Raw genomic sequence first — 19605 nt, 5'->3', positions numbered from 1 at the left:
ATATATATATGTATATATATATATACACACACACACACACACACACATATATATATAAATATTTATATAATTTTTAAATCACTTGGAAAGTTCGGTTCGGTTTTTTAAGTTTAACTTGACTTATATTCGATAGAACAAATTATTAAACAAATAATATTGTTGTTATGTATGATCCGCCAATATTATATCATTATAGGAGAAGTTAGATGTTGTATTGTCGGAAAAAAATTGAGGAACGGAAATCGAGTCGAATATTTAATTGATCCTGTGTGTGTGTGTGCGTGCGTGCGTGCGCGCGTGTGTGTGTGTGTATGTGTGTGTGTACGTATATATCCAGTAAATAAATTGATCGCAGACTGCACGCAGATTGGCAACAAATTTGATCAGAATCTCGTAAAACCATAGCGATCTGTGTCGGCTTCAGCTCATTGGTGGCTTTGATGTCGGAGCCTGCTGATAAGCAATAAAAGTAGATTGGTAGCAGAAACCGTGCAGAGGCTGCCGCCAAGTTACGTGTACGTTGCAAAATTTACTCGGTTTCTGTCTCTGCCGTCAGATCGGTACAGACTCTGCTCGGTTTCTGCCGCCAATCTGCCTGTCAATTACCTGTCAACAGTCTCTGTCGCATATCTGGTAGCAGGTAGCTTGGTAACATAATCTGATAGAATAAATCCTGTGTTAGATTTATTGTCTTTCTGCTATCGAAAATTTGTAACAGACTCTGCTCAAAATCTGTTTGCGTAAGTTTGGCTATCTGGGTACATATATACTTGTAGCAATGATGCATACACACACACACACACACACACACACACACACAACACACAACACAAATGCGTGGGCGCACGTACACGCGCATGTATAGACTGAAATGTAAAATAATATATGTTACGTAAGAAAGGTATATTGTATGGCAATCGCGCATGAACACGCTTGAACAATTAAGAAAGAGACATAATATGAGTTACGAATAACAATGTTTCCAATTGGATATAGAGTATGAAAAATGTAAGAAGTGAGTGAAACTTAATAGAACTGGGAAACTCAGGATCCACGGATCCAATAATCTAAGAATACTTGCATCCAAGGATTTAAGACTATCCAATTATTTAAAGAACTGAGTGAAAAGAAATTAGTAATTCAAAGATTTAAAAAATCATGAATCTAATAAATCCATGCATATATGTATGAATATTTAAACCTGTAAATTTTATAATACAAAAAATTCAATGAACTTGCAATTCATGAAATTTAAAATGTAAGAATCTGAAAATCTTTTTTCTGAAAAAAACTTGTTTTTATTTATAGGTATTCAAATTCAAGGATCCAAGTATTCAGACTTACAAATATGCAACGATGCATGTATACATCAATTACATTATATTCTAATAATTACTAATTGATATTCTACAATAATTTTAATAATCATTAACTAAAAGCGATTTAGTTAATGAATATCATTAACTAAAACCTTAAACATATAACGATTGAATGATCTGATTAAGGGTACGATTCATTAGACGCTTCAAAGCATTCTAGCTATATAATGACTTAATTAATTCCTTGTATATAAAAAACTGCTTCGAAGCCTATAAAGCTAGTGGATTGCACCCTAAAGGAGAATTAAAAATGTGAGGGAAAGACTCTGTGTGTGCTTGCATGCGTGTGAGCGTGTGTGAGCGTATGCGTGTGTGCGTGCATGATATGTGTATACTAATAGAGAAGGAAAAAACACAAAAGTTATTATTAAGTAGTGAGAGGAGAGAAAAAAATAAATATTAAGCGAGAACTATAACAACACGTTTGCCATTTAAATCCGTGTGTATTTTTTTCAGAAAATAAAATAACACGCATACTGTGCGATCTCTACATATGGCATAGTTTTGGAACGAAATATAATTAAATTGAATTAATAACGCCCTATATACTGAGCTTTGGTAATATTGATCCTCTTCATACCGTATGTTCTATAAATTATTTTATTGTTACATTACAAGTGCCAAATTAAAATTTTTCATTCTGTTTCGGATTTTTTCCCTCGTAATGTATGAGTTTTTGTGTTATAAATATACTTAAGCCCGGTGATTTATTACCTCGCATATATAAATATAATAGATTTTAATGCTCTACATAATATAATTTGCCAAACATTTGGTCGCATTTGAATGAAAAATTTTATTGTCGATTTAACTTCTATAATCTTTAATAAGTAAAACGTTAACAGAGTACCGACAAGTGATCGATTAAAATACTGCAGTAAATCATAATTGACATCTCTGTCCGTATTAAATTCGTGTTCTCATCAGAAAGCCTGCTTATACTATTAGGTTGGTGCATATGAAATGTCGGATTCTTAAGTGATTGTATAAAACTGTATATCTTTCTTCAAAAGCTGTTTATTCAATCAAAGTATGCTCCATTCGCTTCAATACACTTCTCCCAACGAGATTTTAAAGCGTAGATGCCTGTCTTAAAAAAATTTTGGTCTTTAGAATTAATAAACTCTGATATCGAGTTTTTTAGACTGTCTTCATTTTCATGGTGTTTGCCTCTTAAAAACAGCTCTAAATGCTTGAAAAAATGAAAATCGGTCGGCGAGAGATCCGGTGAATATGGTGGATGCTGCAAAACTTCATATTCCAGTTCGTTCAGTTTCGCAATTGTTTTGTGCGATGTGTGCGGCCGAGCGTTGTCATGGAGCAGTAGCGGGCCATGCCGATTCACAAGCGATGGGAGTACAATTTGGTGTCTCAATATCGTTGTATGGTCAACTTTCATCCTGATAGCAAGTTCCCTCGTGGATACGGCTGGATCCGCTTCCACTAGAGCCTTCAGGTCATCATTATTCACAGACGTTTTGGGTCTTCCGCGCGGCTCATTTTGCAGTGAAAAATCGCCAGTCCGAAATTTTTCGAACCAACGCTGCACTTTCCGATTGTTAACCGTATTCTCCCCAAACGCTTGGTTTATGTTGCGTGCAGCTTTTGCAGCACTATTACCAAGTTTGTACTCATATAAGAAAATGACGCGAATGTCGGCAGAATTCATATCGGTAATAAACTCAAAAGAAATAAAAAAGGGAAGACCTTCGAGAAAACCTATTTTGTTGAAATGAGTCTCTGGCAATGGACAATACGAGTATGAATGAGGTTATGCCAAATACAAAAGTATAACGAAAACAGGGTAGGAAAACGTCCGCATGTAAAGAGAATCCGACATTTCATACGCACCAACCTAATATAACTTGACAAGATTAACGATCGAAACCAAGCGATCCTAAGATAGTCTGATGGCAGATAGGCGGCAGAAATAAAATAGATCTGTACAGAATTTGGCGACAAATTTACGGCAATTGAAAAAACAGATCTGTTATGTAATAATATTAAAAAAGAAAAGAAAGAAAAAATCACGGTTAATAACGTAAATATAATGCATAATTCTATATTCATAAACCTATTACTTTATTCAAAAATGAAAAGTAGTGCTAAGTACATATGTTGTTATTAAACTTGCATTTTCTACTAAAAAAAATGATATCAAGAAATTACGTCAAGTAAGAATAATTTTTGCAAAATTGCGTTATTTAAATGTTGTACCTACTGAAAATAATAAAAAGCAAATTGTAGGAAGGAATGTTTTCCATACAGATAAGTTAGCATTTGTAAACGTATATTAATTTACTTCGGAATTTTTTCAATGACAAGAAGTTTCGTTAAGTTTTAAAGAAAAATTAAGATACTAAATTAAAATCTAAAGCTAAAAGTATTTAACGCATTAATTAAAGCACAAGTCTCTATAAAATGTACATATCGTAATTTTTGTGCTAATTACGTTGAAATATTTTATATATTTAAAATTAAAATTGATAAACTAATTGTACATTAGAAGACTTCTTTGATTACAATTATATATAATACAAAAGATGAAGCCAAATTTGTAGATGACAGTTTCTTAATCCTTTCTGACCTGAATTTACTTTTGCAAGTAAAAAAAATTTTTTCTTTCAATTTATTTTATCTTTGGGCACAGCAAGAGTTACACTGAGTGAACTTAAAAGTTAGTGATTACAAAGCTTTGGAATTAGTCGGGCAGAAAGATTTAAATTTGTTGAATTTTTAATACAAAGTTGCGAAATGTTTCGATCTTACTTCCTCTTACTTTAACCGTAGGTCCTCTTTAATCGTAATACAAAAACCATAAATTATATCATAAATTCGGTTGGTTTCGAGATATTTGCATCGATGATGAACCAAGTAATTTTTCACAGAAAGCCAATCGGGATTGGTCGATACTTTTGTTTGGAACCATCTCAACTAGTGATCATCAACAGTGAAGCACCGATCGAAAACTAATTGAAAATATTGAGTTGTGAGGAAAGTAATGTCGTATTTTCAGCTAAAAATTGTAGTAAGTTTATTTGTATTTAAAAACAATTTCAATCAATAATGTAACGGCCGTCGTTTTCTATAATCTTTTACCATCTTTCGGGCAGCTATATAATTTCGTGCGTGTAGAATTCGGATGTTTTCGTAGCGAAGAACTGCTGAAGGTGGTTTTTGCAGTCCTCCAAAAAGTGAACGTCTTACTCTTAAGGAAATTCTACAAAGGTCGGAACAAATAGTGATTCGAAGGAACAGTGGCTGGTGAATATGTTGGGTACGGTGAAATATTCCAGCCGAGTTGTAACATTTTTTCCCAGGTGAAAGAAGCATGAGACCTGACGTTGTCCTGATGCAATAAAACATCTTTTCCGTTGACCAGTTCTAGGCATTTTTCCGCGATAGTTTCCTTCAGTTTGTCTAATTTGATATTGTCCGAATTAAAGCGTACGTTCTTTGAAAGAAGCTTATGATACTACACTCTAATGAACGCACGTGAAAGACCGAACATTGTATAAAGAAAAATGGTTTAATTCTGAAGATCTCCTAGCAACGATGAGCATCAACTGATTTCTAAAGGCGGGGTAACACAATGAGTAGCGAGTGGGCTGTGCGCAGAAAAGAAACACGCCTCTCGCTAATTGTTAATTATTTCCGTTTCTGTATGTTTGACTGTACGCACTTTCACGAGTTCATGAGTTAGTGAAAATATCAAGAATTCACGACAAAAATGAGATTTACTCCACAGGAATATGCTGACATGATTATTATGTACTGGTTAGTATGGGGCAAGATACCGCGGCTCAAATGTACGCGGAACATTTTCCCGTAAGTGCGCGACATCCTGGTGGAAGCATAATTTTATAAGGCTCAGTTATGCGAAAATTACGCGAAACAGGATGTTTGGTGCTGTATAGTCGTGAAACAATGAATGTGCCAGTGCGACTTCGTGTTGGAGACGAAGAAAGAATTCTTCATTTGGTATTTGAAAATCTGGGAATCAGCGTACACTGTTTGGCCCATCAGCTCGGCTTAACAAAACATCACACTTTGCGTAGAAATAGATCCCGTTCCACTATCAACGTGTGCAACAATTCTTGTCGGGTGATCAAGAACGACGCGTCTGTTTTTGCGAAGGTAATCATTGACGTTTCACATTCGCGATATTTTTCAAATATTGTAACACCATCGATAAAATATACGCACATTCTTTCTCGCGCAATGTCGGATGCAGGATGTATCTTTCCCCGACAACATTTTGCGGACCGACGAAGTCACTTTCCCGCTGAACGGCGTATTTAATAGGTGCAATCTCCTATATTGGGAAGAAAAAAATCCGCACGGAGTCCACGAGAGTTCTTCCCAACATCGGTGATCAATGAACGTTATAGGAGGGAAGAATCGGGAATCAAGTGGTAGTTACGGGAGCGGTGAAAATGTAACATTTTGCTTATTAATATAAATTTTTCCATCGATGATTTTCAGGTCGGTCCACATTTTCTCCCGCAACATATAAATGGGGGGAGGGGGAGAATTTACACCGAATTTTTAAGTAACCATTTGCCAATTCTCCTGGCTGATGTACCTCTTCGACGTTGACTTGATTTTGCAACATGACGGTGCTCCGCCTCATTTTCGCCGACGAGTACGCGATATTTGAAATTAACTCGCGTTATCCGAGTAGGCGGATGAGTCGTGGTGTCCAAATCGCCTGGCCGGCACGGTCGTCAGACCTTGACGTTTTAGATTTTTTCCTACGGTGCCATGTGAACAATTTAGTAGAATACCAGTGAAATAGTAACAAAGAACGAAGTACGTGAAGCCATCATTGCGGCCTTCGATATTGTGCCGGACACAGCGTACCGTGCAATGCGCAATATTCCTCGAGTAACCGAACTCCGCATGCGAGAAAGAGGACGTCACTTCGAACAGTTTTTAAAACATTAAATAATGAGAGTGGATTAGGCCTACTGGGGAAACCACTATAAAAAAAACGCACCATGCTATCTACCGCAAGGTGGTGTGGAAATGATAGCGCGCTGCCACGATGTAAACATTACGGGAAGACGAAATTATCTTTCAACGTGCGATCCTCGCACGCTGTTCGCTTCGTCACTTTTATGTACGCATATCTATGTAGCCGAAGCGGCGACACTTTGTTTCGGCGTCGATCAGCTATACGGGAATATTTTACGCGTATGTAAATATGAGTTAGTATATCACGCGTCGCGTACTGTCTCGTATGGACGGAGAAACGCGGCAAACCCCGCGAGTGTCATCATCGCGCGCCGCGTCGAAGACATTTTTCTCTTTCTACGTGTTCGATCTACCGCTTCTCGTGCGCTCATCAGCTTAGACAGATTAATTAATTCCCCTGTTGCGAATTTTGCAAATGTACCTTGTTTTACTTTTCTATTCAATTTAACTCGTTCTACTTTCACACGAGCGCGTTTAAAAAAAGAAAAAGGACACCCTGTATATGTATAGAGTGTCCCAAATTAATCTCGGTTTCCATGGTGTGCAAGTAGAACAGATGATGCTGAGCAGAAAAGTTATGTACCATTTTGCAAAAGTCACAATAGTTAGTGAGGAATTATTTTGTCTGAGCTATAAATAGGTGAGCTATAAATTGTTATAAATAGACATAATCAAACTTCAAGATGTATATATTTTAATTAAAAAATGGAATTGTAACAGAGCAGCATAATTATGATACTGCGACATTTTTGTTACGTAAGGTATGTATTAAAGGTTCTAAAACGTATGTTCTTCGAACGTTCCCACTTTGTTTGAATATAACCAAACCACGTGAACGCAAAGCGAACATTCCTCGAACGTTTACGTGCTGTTTGGGTTAGAATAAGAAATTGATCAACCATATTCGAATGTAAGGAGAATCATCGATTATGATTGGTTAATTTCTTACTCTTACTTTTTATAAACATACTCCTATTGCCCATTGTAGACTACGCTTCAAGTTGCGTTCGGAAATCTACACTGTGTGCATGCCATTAGACACCAGCTGTGTTCTGAAATATCCAGGCTGCGTTCAGAAATATTACTCTTTAGTGTACTTTTATGACTTCAATGACTAAAGTCACGAAAGTAGAGTTGGGTGATTCATAGATATTAATAGAGAAATAAGGATTTCTCCCAGGAAAATAGGGATTTCCCCGCAAATTGTGGAGGAAAACTTTAGGAACTATGAAATAGGAACTATGGATTGGGTATTGGGATTGAGATTGAATTTAGCCAATCAGTACAAAGTTAATTGAATTCAAGTTTAATAAAATTTAGTGAACTTTATATTGATTGGTCAAATTTCAATTCAATCACAATCTTCAATCCATACAGGCTTAAGGACATCCGCAGCCAAAATTGAGAACTAGAACTAGAACTGAGAAGCAGAAATGACTTTTGCTCACAGGACGCGGCAATGCTTACCGCAGTAGTTGATCAACATGTTGTTTTTCTATGAGAACCTAAAATTTATTGGCTGCCACGGCAAGCATTTCCGCATCCTGTGGATAGAAGCCAAAACAGATTGTGGTTTCAGTAGCGTAGGAGACAGGCCTCAGGGTGGTTCATAGCCACAACTAAGGAGAAGATTGTAGTTCCAGGCTCCAGTTGTTTTACATACTGTATATATTACTTGAAAAAAGTGCAACATTGTGCGATATTGAGTATGACGTTTGTTTTACGATCATTATCAATTTCTCCTATTATAAAAAAGCAATCTTTACACACAGTTAGGAATACGATTACATTATCTAACCATAAAATTCACATGACAAGATGTAAGTACGTCATAATGTAAACACTCATGTTGTCACATTGGCATGTTATTGATTATTACATTATAAAATTTGTAAAATGAAACAATTTTTTTTTATAGGTATGCTTCAAAGTGAATATGAAATGCAAGAACCTAAAACAGAAGCTGATATGTAGGTATCATAGATATGTAGGTAGGCTGATATAAAATAAACACATGTTATATTTTATGAAACCGAATAATTGAATAAATTTTTTACTTTAATTTAGAAATATTAAATATAATTTGGAATAAAGAATACATAGTAGCATGCATAGAAATTCAACAAAATATTCAAAATTATTATATTTTATTGAATTATTTCATATGAATAGAAATACGGAATAAACAGTACATGAATATACAGTAAAGAAATATCTCAGCAATAGACCACTATTATTACTCACTGTTATATCAATGCTATATATTTGATTATAAAAACACAATAATTAAAAGGATAATATTGGTAAATGTTGTATTAATGGATTTAATTTACATGCCTTAAAATGCATGGAATATATGAATTTCCAAAAGTTTGGTCAAGTTGTTTTGATACTAAAAATTTATCAAAATTACAAATAAAATATATAGATAAATATCATGAAACTATAAATCGAGGCAGTAAAGATCTGTAAATAATGATATGTAATATAAATGTAGGGAGGAGAGAGGATAATTGTATGTGGAAGGTATATACAAGATGTTTTAGACAAATAGGGACAAACTTTAAGGATGTAGAGCGGATTGAGATGAACAAAAAAGCCTTGTACCACTTTGCAAACAACATGCAAAATTTCATGTTATTAATTATTGAAAATGATCATGTATAGAGACTCCTTTAATTAATCACTCAAAAATTCGCGTGTCACTTGCAAAATAGTAAAGGACTTTTTTGTACAGAGTAGCCTAATCTACAAATATATGATAACTGTTGTACTTGACTGCGACAGACATCATTACCTTGAACTTTGAACTTTAAACCTGTCGTACAAGACTTTTTTGTTCACCTCAATCTGTTTTACATTCTTGTGAAGTTTGCCCCTGTTGATTTAGGACATCCTGTATATATGCTAAAACTATGTAAAACACGTGTGTGATTATTTATATTAGGATTATTTCTATTATAAGTATTCGTAAACATTGAAAGTATTATAGTTCAAATAATATAAAACTTTTGCACATATAATTTGTTTCTTATTATGTTACAAATAATGTTGAAAAAGTTGTCTCCACATATAGAGTCTTATTTAATGAATTAAAGAAGCACGACCAGACTCCATTGTGTTTCAATATTTATAATGTTATACTAACCCTTCAAGACCCATATATTGACCTCATTTGAGTAAAATGTTGTGAGATCGTTTTAAAGGATGTTCCTGATGAAAATTTTTGGTCCGAATATAATTGGCAGAGAAGTTCGATTTTCTAAATGTACATAATCATGTATATTGTGTATTTAAGGTATAAAAATGAGAAAATATTAAAAGAAGTGGCATTTAAGAAATATTTTTAACTTGTTTATAACATAATCGTTGAAGATAAATAAAAAAATTACGGTTCATTTATTATCTATTTATTATGGAAAAAATGAAATCAGTTTCCGGACGATGTATAAGGCTATCATGAGGAGCTAAAACACAGATATGTTATAGTGTCACTTAAATATTAATATTATTAATATCAATATATCTATGGGAGAATAAAAATGTTCATCGCGTATCATGCACGCATCGAAGAATTTTTCGGACAAATATACGCGGCCTTCTACGTATGCACTGATCCTTGAGTCTCAATAATGTAATTATATATATCAAATACTCATGGAACCATCTCTAATTAATAAATCAAATAATAACTTATTTCTTGGTTCCATTTCTCATATTGCGAAAAATATTACCTCAACCAGGAATCGGATTAGGAATTGGATTTTCCTACTAACCAGGCGGAATGCTGTATCAATTCGGCCATCAAAGGTTTCGACAGTATTCCTCGTAACAATCAATGTTTATAAACTCATAAAGATGTATGTACAAAAACGAAATAAGCATAATTTTCCATTTTCCATACAATACCCAATTTCCATACTATAAACGAAATTAAATATGACTTCTCCGAAAAATGACAGATTTTTTGCAACATGAGAAAAGAAATAAAAAATAAGTTACTATTATATATATATTTTTTTTTATTAATATTTTTTAACACCGATTATATGTAGTGAAAATTACTCTATTGGTTATCTTTCCAGAGTCAATGTCATTTTTATTGATAAAAGAGGCAAGAAGTATGCGGTACAAGGGAAAGTAGGAGACAATGTACTTTATTTAGCTCATAAATATGGGATTGAAATGGAAGGAGCATGTGAGGCCTCCCTAGCATGTACGACTTGTCACGTATATGTGCACCATGACTATCTGAACAAACTTTCAGTTCCTGAGGATAAAGAAGAAGATCTCTTAGATTTGGCACCTTTCTTAAGGGAAAATTCTAGACTAGGTACGAAAATTCTAGAATAAATGCGATATTTATTACTATCTATTATATTGACTTTCATTTGGCATTATACTGTGATACCTATTCCAATATACATATTATATCTATGATACTTATTATACGCTTATATTTCACTAGTGTGGGCAATGCATTCAATTGCGTACATTTAATACTACAACTGTTCACTAAGTAGATTTGTGTTTCATATTTGATTTCATTATTCCGGTCCTGATTGGTTGCAGATGGTGAATAGGATATTCACAGACACTGCCATCACAGAGCTCATCCATTGCATTGCGTGCGATCATTCGCCGATCTTCTTTAATTAATAACTCAAAAATTTACATTTATTTGCATAATGATATAGGATTTTTTAATTCAATTTAATTTAATTTACATATATATGAACGTTATCATATTTATCATCAGACATCCTGTATATGAATGTTATATATATAAGTTAATCCTCATTCCTCTTTTTTTAGGTTGTCAAATAATCTTAACAAAGGAGTTAGACGGTATCCAACTAGAACTACCCAAAGCAACTAGAAATTTCTATGTAGACGGACATACCCCAACACCACATTAGAGAATATTGTTTTTTCTGTATTTAAATTAATGATGTGAAACGTTAAATTAAAACATGTGAATCAGTAAAACATGTAGAAATTATTTTTGTATAATATCTGTTTGTACATATATACATCTTATAATGAGACGAATTATTGTAACGTAAGCATATAATCTTTCTACTTCAGATTATGCATATGGTAACTGTTTACAAAAAATTACATATCACGAATTACTTCGATTTTGATATGTTATTCCTTAGAGAAATCCTGAGAAAACAACTTTTACTTACCTGGGGAAAGTGTCCCACAATTCTAGAGCTCAAAAACATTTTCGGTGATGAAGTACTTGCAACAATGAAAATATCGGGATGTATCAGGTTATTTCTTAGTGAAAGATACGATGCTATTTTACGCGTTCAGGTAGTAGTTGCAACGCTGATCGTTTTTGAATATGTCGTTAGATGAAAAGTATGGATATCTTATTATGATCGATATAAGTATATCGCAGAACGCACTCGGTATTTTTTGCATTATTTAATACTGACTCGGTTTCAACTAGGATAAAGGATAGCTCATCTTCCGATCTCTTGTTCGATTGCACAAAGAATTAAGGCTCCTGGTCCCTCGTTGCAACTATCCTTATCTGATGACGTCAGAAGCGAGAAAACACATGCCAAGAATTCTTGCGTTATACGTTCAAATAAAAAAATATTCCCACAAAATGATACTTGTGATCGATTCAACACACTTATAAAATTGTCCGAACACTTTTATTCGAACGATCAATAAATAGTCGCAAAATTAACTTGACATAGAACTTTTCTTTCTAATCTTTTTTCTCATGATTTTGTCAACGTTAATTTTACCACTGCTCATTGATTGTTCAAATAAAAAAAAAGTGTTCGTCCAATTTTACAAGTGTGCTGAATTGATCACAAACGTCATTCTGTAGATATATCTTTTTATTTGAAAGTATAACACAAAAAATCTTGGCATACGTTTCCTCCCTTCTAATGTCATTAAACAAAGAATCATAGCGACTACTCCGAAGCCTTAATTCAACAAAATTGATAAAGTTATGTCATAGAAATTAAACGTGTCTTCATGTTTATAATTTCTTCTTTTTTTCTTTTTCTCCTCTTTCTTAACATCAGTGAAATTNATATTATATCAATTAAATGTGTTATTAAATATTTTATACATATACAATATCAATTAAATGTGTTATTAAATATTTTATACATATACAATAATGTTGTTTTTTCTGTAATAAGTGTTATGTTTTATAATAGTAGCAAAGATTTTATATAAGTAGATAAATCCAATATATTTAGTCGCCCAATTTACATAAAAAGGGGAAGAAAGAGAAATGAAAATTAAAAGAATAAGTAGTTTTAAATCTCTTGCCATAATAAATTAGAGATTTATTTGCAAAATTTCAAAGTCGTTCAAAGTCGTTAGTTCACTGTAACTAATATAATCTATATGGTGTTCTTCTTGAAGATACCAAAATTAATTCATATATTCATATAACGCCATATACTTTAAAAATGAGCTATACTTATGTTAATTGTCTCAAATTGTGATATTAGATGTAAAAGAATAATTCTTAAGGCTCCGGAATAGTCGCTACAACTGTCCTCATTTAATAATGTCAGAAATGAGAAAACGCATGCTACAATTTTTTTGCGTTATACTTTCAAATAAAAAGATATATTCATTAAACGACATTTGTAATAGATTCAGCTGTAAAATTAAATGAACACTTTTCTTTTACTCGAACAATCAATAAATAGTCGTAAAATTAACATTGATAAAACATGATAAAAGAAGTTAGAAAAGAAGATTTCATGTCAAGTTAATTTTGCGATTATTTATTGATTGTTTGATGAAAAATGTTCATCCAATTTTACAAGTGTGCTGAATGGATCAAAAATGTTATTTTGTGAATATAACTTTTTATTTAAAAGTATAAAAATTTTGGTATGCGTTTTTTCGCTTCTGATATTATTAAACAAGGATAGTCACAGCAATTATTTTGGAATACTTAATACATTTTGTTATTCAGTAAATTATATATGTATGTAATTGCGCGTATGCAAAATTATTTGACGTCTCTATGGGACACATCCAATCGAAAAGTGAATTTGTATCATATTTTATAATTGTTTTGCGAAATTACGATGGGTTCGTAAAAAAATTAATTACATGGTTGTAATTTGCGAGAGACTTTATACTCTTTATTTTATCATAATGCGATATCGCAAAAATCACTAATTTAAAGTATAATTCTTGCAATCCAAATAATTAATTTAAAATAATCTTCACACGCATACACACATACACGCACGCACACACGCACACACTCACTCACACAATTCCCACGAGAAAATAATACTGTTTAGTACTATAGGTGAACATAATATTGACTTTGCGAAATGAGATAATTATTTGTTATATTTCTGTATAACATATTAATGTTAAACTTATTTGTATAAAGGATGTCTAAAAAATATATGTATATAAAAAGTGTATTCCGTAATTCAACTAAATTTTCGCTGAAAGTTCTAATCTTGGTGTAGTTTTAATTCGTTACTTAAATTTTTTTTAATTTTTAAATTCACTTCGAACTTTTAATTTTTATTTTTTAAAAAATTCGGATTCTCAGATCTTTGACATGAAAATTTTGATGAATTTTTAGACTTATAGACTTATTGTTCGGATAGTAAGATTCTTAAACTCTACATGTAAAATTTGTAGAGAAAGAAGAGAGAGGAGTGGAAAAAAGAAAGAGAGAGAGAGAGAGAGAGTGAGAGAGAGAGAGAGAGAGAGGAGGAGGGTATTTTTAGATTGTGTAAATTTATTCTACGACCACTTCACAAGGTGGTTTATTTAATACAAATGGAAACTACCTTAAATTAAGTCTTCATTTACACAAAACAAGTTTGAAAATTCTATCGAGACCATTATAATGATTGTGTTCAGTAGAGAAAGCAGCTTTGCAATTGTTAGAAAATTCGTGAATCTGATTGGTGTATGCTCTTAGATTCAATCAAGATTAAGAGCATACACCAATCAGATTCATGAATTTTACAACAGTTGCAAAGCTGATTTCTCTACTGAACGTAGCCAATGACACATATTTGTTTTGAGATATCCCATATAAAAGAGAATGGACGAGAATATCCTATTTATATATAATAAATTTAAGTACACAAACTATCGTCTACTCTATAAAATAGTGGTATATTTGTATTTGTAGATTTTTTGGAATCTTGTATCTTAGAATTCTCTTGTCCTTGGATTGTCTAATTCTTGAACTTCCCGAGAAAGCAGTCTAGAATCTTTACAAAATCTTACATATTGGAATAAGCATTTGAATATTTAATTATTCCAATAAGATCCTCGAAGTTTTTAGACTGTAAATTTTTTTACCGATAGATTTCAGACATAGATTACATATGATAAGTCAAATGTCTTAACGTTTTTCTGTCAATTTCAAGTAATTTTTTTATATATGTTTTATATTGATATCAAATGAAAATATCCATTTTATCTCTTTATCACTTGTAAACAATTACTTCCTTACTTCCTATAATTTTAAAAACGTGTGAAAAAATTGCATCGTTTGTTGTGTCTTTTCATAGTCTCATCAAGGGTTATTTTTCTGTTCCATATCGCTGGTATGAAAGATTAAGAATTCAAAGGTGGAGTTTTATAATTTCTCTAATGTTACAGTTTTATAGACAAGAATCAGAACCCAGGCTTATATCCATTATAGCGAGTTTGATATAAATCAATAAATCAATAATAATAATTATATTAATACGTGTTTCTACAACTTTTTCGCGCATTATTTTATCATTCTCCTTTATATATAAAACAGGCTTCCAATAATAATAATAATGATAATAACAATAATAATAATAATGATGTTAAGAATAATAATAGTAATCTACAAGACCTGATACACAAAAATAACGCGAGACGTACAAAAGTTACGTTTAAGAATTGCATGTGCACATGCGTGTGCATGTGTATACACACACACACACATATATACATACACACACATATATACACATATATATATACACACACATGCATATACACATAGCGCGCGCACGTACGCACGCACGCACGCACACATACACATATATATATATGTAGCGCGAATTATGTAAATCCATTTACATAAAATCTTTGGCAGATATTAATCGCCCACTCATACATACTCATACTCTGTATATACAGGATTAAAGCAAAAATTATTAGCTGCATTATTTTGGTAATAACTTTTGAAGGCTTCGACGAAAACATAAGTTGTAAATAATACTGTAAATATTTTCATTAGTAACGATGTAATACATTGTTTCGTGAAATATTATATTTTAATAACTAATGTTTTATTAATTTCTATTAAGTCAATATATTGCTTGATATATTGACGAAAGATTCTCTTCCATTAAAATATTGTAAAGAAATTTTTTATGTGAATAATTCATAGATTGCAAAACATAAAAAAAAATAAACATTGAACAAGATATTTTTTTCGCGATATATCTTCTTGTTCTTTGTAGAAGATAATAGAAAAACGCTTATGTATACATTGTGAGTTTTTTTATTGTACTTTATAAATATAATTTATTGCATTCTTATTAATTAAAAAGATCAGCAGCATTTATAACATACGCTTTTGTCAAACTTTCTAAGTTATTAAATAAACAAAACAGTTAATATTTTTTGCTATATAGCTCCCTGTACATGTTTAGTGTATTATCGCCTATGGCAAAGAATTATTTGCCATGAATCTCGCAAGCATATATACGTTGTCCATAGTTTCCATCTTTTTACAAATAATTTTGATTTCTTCATGAATGCGAGGGCATTTCAGCACCGCTCTTGAAATGCACCAGATCGACAAAGATATAATTGATATAAGACGATTCATAGATGTGTTTCAGCCAACGCTGTCGCCCATTACTTCAGTTTCCGTTTTCAATTCAAGGTTTTCTGCATCCACATCTACAGCTATTTCTCCCTGCATATCGACGGGCTCCTCCTAATCATACATAAAGAACATTACAAAATGCAAAGAACAGGATATACAAGAACATTACAGATTGACAAACAGTAAGTGTCCCCTTCCGATTTAGATGGGCGTGAAACATGTAATTCAGACTAAAATAAGGAACACGTTTTTTTCTTATGTACCCAATTAGACTTTTAAGGAGGAAAACATCCCTTTGAAAAGTCGGGTTTTTTCTTCGGAGCATGTATTGTATCAAAAATGTAGGAGATAGAAAAAATAAAATTTCCTAAATAAAAATTAAATGCGTTTAGGAGTAATGACATACATACATACATACATACATACATACATACATACATACATACATACATACATACATACATACATACATACATACGCACGCACGCACGCACGCACGCACACACACACACAAAATCACCCGATGAACCGTAGCTTAACCGCATACGTAGACAGCGGATTTTCAAATTCAATTTTCTCCAAACTTAGCCGAAAACCAAACACATTTTTTTTTATTTTTTCATAAGAAACACATTTTGCCGTCTTTTACATGTTATTCAGCCGAACCCTGTATATATACGCTCTATGAAAGTAAAATTTTATTTATGACAAGTTTGTATCTACTTTTGTAGTGTTTGAGGCAACTGCTACGATGCGATACACGAGTTGTAAAATTGGTCATTTATCAACCCAAAATTTCCATCGAATCCATAACATATATTGCTATACATCGCTACACATTATACTTATTCATGATTTAGGTCGCACAAACTTGGCTGTTTTCCAGCATTTTAAATATCTTACAGAACAACTCTGACGCCAACGAAACTTGTTATTCAGCTTTTATTAGACCCATGACTAAACTGAAGATAAATAGGATAAGAAATAAGATATGATAATAATATGATGGCACAACGTCATTTTGGGTTTCACGATTATATTTCACGATATATGTGTATGTATGTGCACGTGCGCGCGTGTATGAATAATTACGATTAGATATTCGCGGTGTAGAACAACATTATATTAGATACAATTATGCAACGCATGATTTCATTAATGTTATGAATTCAGTGGAAATTTTTCGTTAATGTCACATATGTCACGTTTGTTATTTCTCGCTTTGTTATAAAAATATTAATTTCCTATACTTTATAGTGCTGTGCAGTTCCTACAATGTATACGATCATAGGAAACGGTCAACCCGAATTATTTCTTTATCATTAAATACTTTAATTCCGGCAAAAAATAAAAAATAATTATTTATTTTTTTCTATTCATTAGATTTAGAAAATGATTTTTATAACATACATACATATACATCTATAATTCTTTTATAAATATACATTTAAAAAGAGAAATATTTATATTAAATATTTTTTAAAGTTCTTATATTTTTTTAAATTTATATATTGAGAGTTCACTGTGACGTTTTTAATGCACTTTGTATGGTTAATAAAGTTAGAAAATCTTTCTTACATTCCGAGTGAGGTCATCGGTGTAACTTTCTTGGTACAGATCATCTGTAAAAACAATGTGCTGTACAGTATTAGTTCAGAATATAATGAAATCAAAATATAATGCATTTCTTTTTTTTTAACATTTTCTATTAACACATTAACGGCGGGCGATATTTTGTGTGATCATAAAAACTTTAAGGTACAGTCGAGCTAAATTGTATTACTACGACTCCCGCCTTTAAGCCGCAGTCGAGCTAAATCGTAGTACTACGACTCCCGCCCTTAATGTGTTAAGTAATAATGGAACCTTAAATATAGAACTAAATGAAAATTAAGACTAACCAAGTGCCGTTTGCGTGTAAGATGTTGTCGTCGTTCCCGGAAATTCGCGGCGCTGTACGTCAGTATCAAGTGCATGTATACGTTCTCTACTTCTGCGCAATTCTCGCCGTAGCTTTTCCCGTTCTTCTTCCCTTTCCTTAATGATATCCTGCAATTGATTAAAGATTTAGAAAAATCTCAGAAATGAAATAAATGTTTCTTTTAGTTGCGCTTTCTAATATTTGCTGTATTTTAACACATTAAGTGCCGCGCTGATTTCCATTGATCGTACAAACGTCTAATTAATGATTAAATCACTAAATCTGCAATAAATAAATAAATATAATTCAGGATACATATATTCTTACCTTATTTCACTGATTCTTTATCAGCCGTACAGTCTATTTTATAGATGCAATTAATTATATTTTGTACGTAATTTAACAAAACATACGCATGCATGCATATATACATATGTCTAGTATTCTATGTCAAAGTACATACTTGTTACTTAGCAAGGTACCCGTTAACCATTACAAAATTTCTCATATTAGGTAGAAAAGGGGTTCCCTATCGTTCCTGACCTTCGGGACTCTTTTCCAATTTATTTTAATAATAAGAAACAATATTAAACTTGAAATAGATATTCGGAGTATTGACATAAGGATTAAATTAATACATATTTCAAGTGCGTTATGATCTAAATGCAAAAGATTTATAAAAAAAAATTTCAATCAATTTACATGCTTATGCGCGCAACAATCAAATTTAGATTTGCAGTATGTTAGGATGTAAATGTTTAATCAATTTATCCCATATATTGATCCTATTTTTGCAGTCAGTCAGACGTTATAAAATGATGTCTAGTGGCTGTGACATATCGACGTCATTTTCGGATGTCCTAAGACTCGACTTAGGATGTCTAATTAATTTATTTATCACTAAAATATTTATCACTAAAATTATTATATATATTACATAAAATTTAATTGTATTCATATATATATATATATATATATATATATATATATATATATATATATATATATATATATATATATATATATATATATATATATATATATATATATATATATATATATATATATATATATATATATATATATATATATATATATATATATATATATATATATATATATATATATATATATATATATATATATATATATATATATATATATATATATATATATATATATATATATATATATATATATATATATATATATATATATATATATATATATATATATATATATATATATATATATATATATATATATATATATATATATATATATATATATATATATATATATATATATATATATATATATATATATATATATATATATATATATATATATATATATATATATATATATATATATATATATATATATATATATATATATATATATATATATATATATATATATATATATATATATATATATATATATATATATATATATATATATATATATATATA

The 19605-nt window shown here is 31.3% G+C and overlaps 2 protein-coding genes across 14 annotated transcripts in view; one reads left to right on the top strand and one right to left on the bottom strand.

The window, feature by feature from the left end:
* Positions 1-7789: 7789 nt before the first annotated feature.
* LOC106746316 (adrenodoxin-like protein, mitochondrial) lies at positions 7790-11497 on the top strand. 3 transcript variants are annotated; one of them, XM_014622816.1, is made up of 4 exons: positions 7790-8176; positions 8275-8326; positions 10442-10689; positions 11172-11497. In XM_014622816.1, the coding sequence occupies exons 1-4, from the start codon at positions 8065-8067 to the stop codon at positions 11273-11275; spliced, it is 516 nt and encodes a 171-aa protein (XP_014478302.1). In that variant the 5' UTR covers positions 7790-8064; the 3' UTR covers positions 11276-11497. The 3 variants fall into 3 exon arrangements, with proteins under 3 accessions (XP_014478302.1, XP_014478301.1, XP_014478303.1); XM_014622817.1 differs by lacking the exons at positions 7790-8176; positions 8275-8326 and adding exons at positions 8440-9990; positions 10100-10216; XM_014622815.1 differs by lacking the exons at positions 7790-8176; positions 8275-8326 and adding an exon at positions 8435-10216.
* Positions 11498-14958: 3461 nt separating this feature from the next.
* Positions 14959-19605, bottom strand: part of LOC106746314 (rho guanine nucleotide exchange factor 12) — a 52133-nt gene continuing 47486 nt past the window's right edge. For all 11 annotated transcript variants that reach the window (XM_014622804.1, XM_014622805.1, XM_014622807.1 and 8 more), the window contains 3 exons: positions 18111-18258; positions 17788-17831; positions 14959-16320 (listed from right to left, as the gene is read on the bottom strand). In XM_014622804.1, coding sequence (XP_014478290.1) covers positions 16219-16320; positions 17788-17831; positions 18111-18258 — 294 coding nt within the window. In that variant the 3' untranslated portion in view covers positions 14959-16218. The remainder of the gene's footprint in view (positions 16321-17787; positions 17832-18110; positions 18259-19605) is intronic.

The sequence above is a fragment of the Dinoponera quadriceps genome, unplaced genomic scaffold (genome assembly GCF_001313825.1).
Source record: "Dinoponera quadriceps isolate SergipeBrazil2010 unplaced genomic scaffold, ASM131382v1 scaffold566, whole genome shotgun sequence".
In the NCBI taxonomy this organism is placed as follows: domain Eukaryota; kingdom Metazoa; phylum Arthropoda; class Insecta; order Hymenoptera; family Formicidae; genus Dinoponera; species Dinoponera quadriceps.
This window is presented reverse-complemented; position numbering and strand designations above follow the sequence as displayed.

What these genes read in the sequence shown, in the direction of transcription:
- LOC106746316 (XM_014622815.1), top strand. Translation starts at nt 10,014, where the DNA reads ATGGAACCATCTCTAATTAATAAATCAAATAATAACTTATTTCTTGGT. An exon ending in GTTTATAAACTCATAAAGAT is followed by an intron (nt 10,217 to 10,441) that starts GTATGTACAAAA and finishes TTATCTTTCCAG; the next exon opens with AGTCAATGTCATTTTTATTG. An exon ending in AAGGGAAAATTCTAGACTAG is followed by an intron (nt 10,690 to 11,171) that starts GTACGAAAATTC and finishes CTCTTTTTTTAG; the next exon opens with GTTGTCAAATAATCTTAACA.